Raw genomic sequence first — 10,000 nt, forward strand, 5'->3', positions numbered from 1 at the left:
CCCCCCCCCCCCCCCCCCAAAGAGTCTCAGTCCTCTTCACAGCAGGCCCGGGTTAGAATCCAGCCCGGGTCGTTCTCTGCATGTCATTCCCCTCTCTGTCTGTCTGTCTGTCTGTCAGTCCTCTTCACAGCAGACCCGGGTTAGAATCCAGCCCGGGTCGTTCTCTGCATGTCATTCCCCTCTCTGACACATTTCATCCCTGTCTCTCCACAACTGTCTAATAAAGCATAAAAAATGCCCAAAAATTAACTTTAAAAAAATTTAAATGTCCAACCGTTGCCATCTTTTAAATCTTTGTCAGTCAGCTTGTGTGTTCTGTTTATCTCATTCATGGTTAAACTGTCTAAAAAAGCCAAAATATTCTCAAAAAAAAAAAATAGTAAAGATATTGCACTAAGCTCATGAACCGTCATGTGTCGGTAACTGTTGTAATTCAAGCTGCACTCACAGAGTTGTCTTTGCAGATCTTCTTGAAAACAACATGTTTGGAACTCATGTTGGAGCAGATTGAGGGCAGCAAAGTCTGTGAGAAACAATAAGATAATCAGCATCAACAAAGCATAATTCTCAATCAGCCACTATTACTACTAACGCAAGGCAAGTTTATTTCTATAGCACAATTCAGACACAAGGCCATTCAAAGTGCTTTACAGGGGCATACACATACATCAAGATTAAAATACATAAAGTATAGAATGGAAAAACATTTTAAATGTTAAACTTGTTCAATTCAATCACCCGTTGAATAAGGAATATTTATTACAAACCAAATTTTTACTAGATGATTTTTAAACAGCTCGTTTTCAATAATAATAATAAAAAATTAATCGTTCGAAATAAATATTTTAATTACTTAGCTCTTGGTTAAGCTCAGGGATACTCAACCTTTATTAACAGGTGAACATTTCAGTTTTACATCAAGTCAAGTCAAGGAGTTCTTAAATCTCTGATTACTCAAACAAATAAAAATTCCATGATTACGAAGTGGTTTAAACTTTAAAGGATACCATAAGCCACTTTTTTCAACCATATATTACTAGTCATAGTCTAGTTTTAAAAGCAAATATTACATACACACATTACACAATTCTTACAATGCAGATACCATTTTCTTGATTCTAGATATTGATGCTCATTAGACAAAATAACTGTAAAAATAATTTTTCTGCAAGATTTTGAATCAACGAGACTTACCTGTGTAGCAGAGATGGAGGGTGTGTAGTTGTTGTATCAGAGGGAGATGTGCGTTGATCATATAAGCTCTATATGTAAAATCCAGCTGTCAATCAAGGCCTCTGTCATAGCCTGTATCAGCCAATCAGGAGCTGCGGTTTTGAACTGAGACCAACCCCCTCAGCACTGCCTGTGAGTGAGCCCACTGAGAGGATTGAATATGGTTCCCCTTCAGTCAGCACAACAGAGCCAGATTAAAGATGTGTTTGTGTGTGTGTGTGTGTGTGTGTGTGTGTGTGTGTGTGTGTGTGTGTGTGTGTGTGTGTGAAAGAGACGGAGAGAGAGAGGGGGGGAGAGATATATGGATGTGTAGGTACATTGCAAATACATTTAAACAATATATAATAGTATGGATTATATTTTCTGACAATATAAAGACAAATTTAAAGAAGTAACAAGGTCAATAAGTGTGAAACGGATAAATAAAGATGGATTCAGATTCAGAGGCAGCTGAAGGTTGAGCGACAGGTTTTATCCAGTCTATAGTTATAGATAGACGGAGGGATGCTGTAGATTACACACACACACACACACACACACACACACACACACACACACACACACACTTATAGATAGACGGAGTAATCCAGTGTTCTGCCCGTCAGCAGGTAAACAGACACTCGTGGATTACTACTTTAATCATCATTATCAAACAGGAGATTAGACACACACACACACACACACACACACACACACACACACACACACACACACACGTTTGTACAGCTATACTTATGCCGACACTCATTGACATAATGCATTCCCTAGCCCCTTACCCTAACCTGAACCTTGTTAACCCTCAACCAGCCCTTTAAAGGCCTGTCCCAAAGTGACAACCGGACAAAATTGCCCTCACTTTCCAAAAATGTCCTCACTCCTTAAACTGAAATTGGTTCTCACAAAAATAGTTGTACATTTCCACAAACACACACATGTCAACACTTCACCAATGCTTTACTTCTATGAGTATAACAGAATATTTTTTAATTGAACATTAAAACTATTAATTAATACACAAACGTTGTATGAACAATGTGTGTCACAACACGAGTAATACCTCCCCACACACACACACACGCACACACACACACACACACACACACACACACACACACACACACACACACACACACACACACACACACACACACACACACACACACACACACACACACACACACACACACACACAAAACAAAACAAAACAAAACAAAACAAATCTACGATGTAATACAAACTTTATTCAGATAATAACAAACTCTTAACAGAATCACATTAGTCATTAATAATCATCTACAAATCTCTATGAATTAACACGATTTAGAATTAAGATTTCACCTCAAAAAGTCTTTTAAAAAAACAAGACAATATTTAAAAAGGACAGACACAAAACCACATGTTCGTAGGTCATAAAACATTGGTCACAATCCTGGCAGTACAGGGGCATGGTGTGTTTACAAGACGCGTACGTGTGTGTGTGTGTGTGTGTGTGTGTGTGTGTGTGTGTGTGTGTGTGTGTGTGTGTGTGTGTGTGTGTGTGTGTGTGTGTGTGTGTGTGTGTGTGTGTGTGTGTGTGTGTGTGCTCTTGTAATCTTCATACTGTAGGAAAAAGCCCTAAAGACGAAAACATATTCATAATGTATTTTTACGGTTAACATTTTTTTTCTTCTTTTTTTTTTAATAAATCAAGACTAGATTAATGTTATTGTGTAAATGAATGTAGGGCAATGAAATGCATTTTAATATATTACGTTTAAGAGGGATGGGTTTATGTTTCTGTTTACACTGTGAGGACGTACCTTCCTTTTGGGGACAAAATGGAAGTCAGCTTAACGTAATTATGACATTTTAGGGTGGTGAATACTTGCTTATAGGTGAGGGTACACCTAGGTTTAGGTTAGGGAGTTAGGGTTAGGTAAACAGTGGTTATGGTTTGGGCAAGTCTCCAGGAAATGAATGTAAGTCTATGTAATGTCCTTGCAAGTGATGAAAACGTGAGTGTGTGTGTGTGTGTGTGTGTGTGTGCGTGTGTGTGTGTGTGTGTGTGTGTGTGTGTGTCTTTAGACGTAAGCTCTGCCTGCGTCTGGATCCGACTTGGCCGTTGCGGTGTAGACTTTCCCTTTCCCTCCTGGCTGGCTGCCATAGTAACCGCTGCAAAACAAGACAAACAAAGTCAATGATATGAAACGAAATGTAAGAAATTGTTAAAATAAGAATTCGTTTTTTTCAAGGAAGGACTTTGGACAATTAAGAAAAATTATATATTTTTTTTAATGAAAATACGCATGACTTGTTGTCAAATTTCTCAGGACTTTTTCCCTCTTTATGCATGATAATAAGAACTTTGTCTTGTTTAAACACATTTTCCCAATATATGTTTAAAAAATAAATTAATACAAAATAATTATGTCAAATGCATATTTTCAAATGAAATAATAAATGTTAAACAAACCCATGAATAAAATCACGCCTTTTTTTCTGAGGGACAAAATATCCTAAATTAATTATCCCTGCTTTCCAATCCCCATACTTCCCTACTATTTAGTATGTCAGAAAAAGATTTAGGACATCCCAATACATGCACGTCAATTGTAGTACGCTGAAAATACATAAATGTCCCACTAACTCCAATAGAATTTTGGATTATTTGTCTTTATTCTCGACATAATGAAAAAAAATCTTCCTTATCTGATAATTTTTTCTCTCCTGTCTGTGGCCCTAAAACTCTTCTGTACTTTAGTATATAGTGTAGTAAAAAGAAAGAGTATGAGATTTGGAACGCAGGGTAATTTTTTTCTATTAGTTTTTTTCCACAGTGGCCATTTTACCCTGTTAGATAAAGGTGAGTCGTGCTGCACTTACCCCTTGCCGCCTGCGGGTTGCGCCCTCTTGCAGGCGGTGCAGAGTAACGCTCCACCAAGCAAACTGAGAATGGCTCCACCCCATCCCAGGTACAGGCCTGTGCCCAGCTCAAACCTGCACACACACACACACACACACACACACACACACACACACACACACACACACACACACACACACACACACACACACACACACACACACACACACACACACACACACACACACACACACACACACACACACACACACACACACACACACACACACACACACAAAATGTCATTATTACGTTAAGGGGACTTCTATTTTGTCCCCAAAAGGAAGGTGTCCCAAAATATGACTGCGTAAACAGATTTACCCACAACATTAGTAATGCACGCACGCACACACACAACCACACAACATGAGCTTGTTATTAGATTAAAACACTTTACCTATCCATCCATCCATCCATTTGTTTGTCTATCTATCTATCTATCTATCTATCTATCTATCTATCTATCTATCTATCTATCTATCTATCTATCTATCTATCTATCTATCTATCTATCTATCCGTCTCTCTATCCGTCTGTCTGTCCGTTTGTCCGTCCATCCGTCCGCCCGTCACAATAAAAGCAATCAACTACTTCAATCTAGCGCAGGGGTGGCCAACCAGTCAGAGACAAAGAGCCACATTTTTTACTGTGTTACTGCAAAGAGCCACATCGTACACACGGGTACACACAGTGGCGATTCCAGGAAATTTTGACTGGGGGTGGCCAAGGTGGGCCACAGAGTTAGAGTGGGGTGGCCATCGCACCCCTGAATGAATAGCATGTGATATGCTGTACAACCAATTCAAAGATGATTTATAATCCCAAATGCCCAAATCATGTTAGTATCCATTGTAATGTTTGTCAGAAAACTAAACCCCTGAAGGGGGGTCTGGGGGCATCCCCCCCCAGAAGATTTTTTTGTGTTTTTAACATGTAATCTAAGCATTCTGGTGCATTCTCGCGAAGATAATAAAGGAAAAAGTCAATATTTATTTCAGCTCAGATGAATAGTAAAATTAGCAAGACAACATAACTTGCTAGCAGCCAAATGCCTAACAACTGGACAGAGGGACGGATGACCACTAGCTTTTGACCAAATATCTTGCTAAAAAAATAAACCTTTATTTATGAAAGTCTGCCCTTGCTAAGAACATGTTACACTCGCTAACTACAAACTTTAATTTTTTTATTCAGATTTCAAAAATCTGCTGGGACACGTGCCTAAACACATGCATGGGTGGCACGCATGTCACAAGCACACTTATGCTGTTTTCAAGACCTTTGCTGACCAGAGACCAGTTCTAGTGGCCACAGTCCTACCATTAATTTAGTAATTGAAAATTGCAAACTGATCTCATATCAGTGGATTGGAGTGTTTGTGTGATGAACTTGGCAACTACCTATCAAAAAAAGTTAAGAAAGAAAAAAAATACATATCATCTCTGAACTAGGATACATATCAGGAAAAAAATGTAATTAAAAAAATAAAATTAAAATTAAAAATAACATTTGAACTGGGGGGGGGGGCACTGGGGTGGCCAGTAAGATTTCAGGGGGGGGGGGGGGCGTTTTTATTTTCGCGGGGAGCTTGCACATGCATGCACAAGCATTATTTATAAAAAAAACAAAAAAAAAACAGGGGGCCCCACACTAGGACTTGAAACGGGCCCCCAGATCGTTAAGGCCGCCCCTGTGATAATGACAGGACTGGACTAAAGACGACAGGGCAGTCATTTTCAACAATGAACATTGTGTGCACTGCCTCACACACAAACTCTCAGTTCAACCAAGTCCACAAACAAAAATATAACAATTTAAAATAGCGTTTTTCTCTTACTATGCATGTTGCTTTGTGGGACTTACTTTTAGCATGGAGAGAGCTGAAGTGGCGCTGAAGATGTTAAGCCTTGGAATGCGCAAATGACACCTGGCATATAAGGCAGAATGGCTTGGAATAACGTTCAACAAAAAATATGAACTCTCCCACTTTGTTTCGGAGCGAACTTGACACAAATAGTTTACTCACGGAAAACCTCCCTCCAAGCTGAGCGGGCAGTTTTATGTTGCGTCCGCACCAAACGTTTGCGAACGTTATGTTGCGTCCTCAATTAAACATTTGCGAACAGGCATACACATAGGGCCTACACATTAATAAAATAAAACATGAAATAATAGACAACATGTAAAACGAACGTAAGAGCCGCATGAAACGTTTGCGAACATGCACACACATAGGCCCACAAAAAAAAAAGTATAAAAAAAAAAAAAAAAAAAAAATTATAATCATAATTTGATATGAACTGAAGAGCCGCACGAAGCTGGGCAAAGAGCCGCATGCGGCTCGCGAGCCGCGGGTTGGCCACCCCTGATCTAGCGTTTGGTGTATGTGTCTCACCTCACGCCACCGTGGAACGGGTTGTTGAAATCCTCCACGACCATGAAAGCGTACCAAGAGACTGCCACCATGCAGCACATACCTGCAAACACACACACAACACACACACACATTAATACCAAAAAAGAAATTGGTACAAAGGAACAGTTTATTGTGAAAGAAAATTCAATTAAATCAGATACAACAACATTTACTATTATTATTATATTTTAAAGGTGCTATGAGGAACTTTTAAATAAGAGGTAGTGTTTTTACTACACCAGCTGTTGTTCCTGGGTGAGCGTACCCATGACAAAGGCATTAAGAAAAACTATATAAAAATAACATTATTTTACACTGATGGTCTCGTTTGCTGTTACATGTCAATTATGATCCTCAGAGAAAAAAATTAGACTGTTTCAGTAATATTTAAAAGTTCCGCATAGCACCTTTAAAAAAAAAGTTTGCGCTGTTGTTAGCTACCCCATTTCATCTCCGTCTCTCTGCACTATACATTAAAGTAAAAAAAAAATGGCAAAAACAAAAACTTGTGTACTTAGTGTTGTTAACTCACCAGCGATAATGCTCAGTATTCCCCCAGCAACAGCGACCTTTGCCTTGGACTGGTCCGTGGACGACCCGATCTTGATACATTTCAGTCCGAGCAAAGACACAATCATGGAGCCGAGACCGAGAAGCAGAGAAACGATCATCAGAGCGCGACATGCCTGCACATGACCTGGGAGGGAGAAATAGATGTTTAGATATAATAACAATTATCCAAATAATAACTTAATTTGTATGGCAGCACCTTTAAAAAAACAATTGTAATAAAGTGCTTTGACAGAGGAAAAACAAAAGCACATACACATCAAATACATACACATTCCCGTATATAAACATGATTGTTATAGTGAAAAAGAGAAGATGGAGCAGCTATAAAGGACACAACCAAAACATGTATCTATTAAATTAAGAGGTGATAAGGCAAAAAGACAATGAGAAAGACGATAAAAATTATAGATATTATACATTTACATTGAACTCTGTCTGTCTGTCTGTCCGTCCGTCCGTCCATCCGTCCGTCTGTCTGTCTGTCTGTATGTATGTCTGTCTGTCTTTCTGTCTGTCTGTCTGTTTGTCTATCCATCCATGCATCCATCCATCTGTCTGTCTGTCATCATATTTTTTGTTTGTTTAAGTGTGTTCTTGTATTTATCCCATTGTGGGGACATACTGTAAGAAGTTGACAACATTATGGGGACTGACTTCACATTTGGGGACATTTTATATTTTTTTGCTTCTAAATCAATATTTTTATTATTTGTATTACAACTGAAGTTTCTGTCCTTAAGTATCTGTATCTCTGCAGTCGTCTTGCACAACAATTGTACCAACGGAAAACATGTGTGTGTGTGTGTGTGTGTGTGTGTGCGTGTGTGTGTTAGTGAGTGAGTGAGTGAGTGAGTGTATGACCGTGTGTGTGTGTGAGAGAGAGTCTCTGTGTGTTTCACAGCACAGTACAGTACAGTGTGAGTGAATGAGTGTGTGAGTGTGTGTGTGTGTGTGTGTGTGTGTGTGCGTGTGTGCGTGTGTGTGTGTGTGTGTGTGTGTGTTTTACAGCACCCAACAGCACCGACATAGTCATTTATTGACAAGATGGCCTCTAATGATCATAAAAACACACCACACCTCTATATGAGTTTCAGTAGAGAGAGACGAACAATGAGTCACACACTTTAATGATCAGAGTCACAAGATGAACTCAAATAACTTGATAATGAACATCCAGTTGACTGCATATTGCACATATTGTAAATATTGTTCATTCGTTCATTGCATTGCACATTTCAATTTAATTTAGCTACTTTTTATTTTCTATTGTATTTTATAGATACCGTTTTATTTTGTACCATTTCTGCACTATTTAGTATTTAGAGTTTGTTTAATGTAATCATTGTTTATCTCTATCCTATTCTACTTTATTTTATTATTATTATTGTTGTTCCTTTTACACCGTGGGTCAGAGACAAACGCCATTTCGATCCTTATGTTTGTCTGAATATTTTAAGAATTGACGATAAAGTTTGACTTAACTTGACTTGATAACGATTTGGTTCATAATATATAGAATTTATTTATAAGTCTATCTTATTTTATTATTGCTCTTTTTGTTGTATTTTATATACTTTATTTATTTATTTTATTTAAATTAATATATATGAAATGTTATCCTATTTAATTTCTGTTGCTATTTGTTACATATGTTATCCTTGTAATTGTGTTTGTTGTGTTTGCTCATCCTCACTGTAAATGAGGGAAACATCAGTGTCTTTCAATTGAAAATAAATGTTATTGATTGATTGATTGATTGATTGATTGATTGATTGATAGAAGTGCATTATATAACAATTCTTTAAGGTTTCTGAGTCAGGCCAACAGTTTTAAAACACTAATGCTATGTGTAACTTTCTGAAGTATTTCTGAAACAGTCTAACTTTTCCTCTGATGATCATAAATTACATGTAACATCAAACAAGACCATCAGTGCCAAGAATGCTATTTTTATATAGTCTTAATGCCATTGTCATGGGTACGATCTCCCAGGAACAACAGCTGGCGCGGTAAAAACACTGCTCCTGATAAGTATTTCCCTCCATTTTATTATCAGAGGACAAGAAGGCACAAAATGGCGCCCAAAGGATGATGATGTTATACATTATGACACATTAGAACGCAAAAAAAATAATGTTACATTCTCATCATTAATATCTCAAAATTGTCCATAACAGTGATCTACTTTTGTCTACTTGATAAACTATAAGATTTTTTATTTGGATTTTAGGCGGGAAACTTTTGGCTGAAATCCACCAACCTTTGGACGAGTAGTTCTAAAATGGTGCCACATGGACCACAGGCCTTTTTTACTGTTTTAGCTGATCTGATAGCATTAAAAAAAACAAGAACTTAATTTTATAAGAGTTGAAAGTTATTCTCGACAAATAGTGTTTAAGTTACGAATGCTTTCAGAAAACAGAACCTGGTGTTTTTATTAACATCCTTCATTGGATTTATTACATCATTGGGTTGACCTCAATTACTCTTCTTAATCTACGGTTACTTTATGAGTCAAGGAAGGCCCAAAAATGCGATAAATTTAAGTTCATACAATGAATGCTTCCTAAAGAAGTGACAAATGGTTCAAACTCTAGCAAGAAGTCATAGACCTCGACTTAGCAATTTTTTAATATATGGATAGAAATGTACTTTGGACATTTGAGGTATAGAAAACTGCACATTTTGTACCTTCCCCTCTAACAAAGGCATGACTATTATAAAGGTGAATTAAACAACAATCGAAGAATCTTTGCTTTATAGGAAATAGGGAAGTATTTTTGACTCAAGGTGGTATCGAAAGGTCATTATTATTATTTATTTATTTTAGAAAAACTGGGTCTTACTGGGGAGGGGATACCGCTGAATTAAACACC

General features: G+C 37.7%; 2 protein-coding genes across 2 annotated transcripts in view; both read right to left on the reverse strand.

Annotated features, from left to right (window-relative positions):
• LOC307255755 (S-arrestin-like) overlaps positions 1 to 496 on the reverse strand; it is a gene marked incomplete at both ends in the record, with an annotated part of 8,450 nt that extends 7,954 nt beyond the window's left edge. Inside the window, one exon of the mRNA XM_080034522.1 lies at positions 449 to 496. Within this exon, the coding sequence (XP_079890648.1) occupies positions 449 to 496 (48 nt within the window). The remainder of the gene's footprint in view (positions 1 to 448) is intronic.
• Positions 497 to 3,293: 2,797 nt separating this feature from the next.
• The window catches only part of LOC307255759 (claudin-15-like), a gene marked incomplete at both ends in the record, with an annotated part of 7,049 nt that continues 342 nt past the window's right edge, over positions 3,294 to 10,000 (reverse strand). The window contains 4 exons of the mRNA XM_080034526.1: positions 3,294 to 3,384; positions 4,096 to 4,209; positions 6,531 to 6,612; positions 7,084 to 7,248. Of these exons, the coding sequence (XP_079890652.1) occupies positions 3,294 to 3,384; positions 4,096 to 4,209; positions 6,531 to 6,612; positions 7,084 to 7,248 (452 nt within the window). The remainder of the gene's footprint in view (positions 3,385 to 4,095; positions 4,210 to 6,530; positions 6,613 to 7,083; positions 7,249 to 10,000) is intronic.

Source organism: Ammodytes marinus (genome assembly GCF_949987685.1).
Source record: "Ammodytes marinus genome assembly, chromosome: 9".
NCBI classification, from domain to species: Eukaryota; Metazoa; Chordata; class Actinopteri; order Uranoscopiformes; family Ammodytidae; genus Ammodytes; species Ammodytes marinus.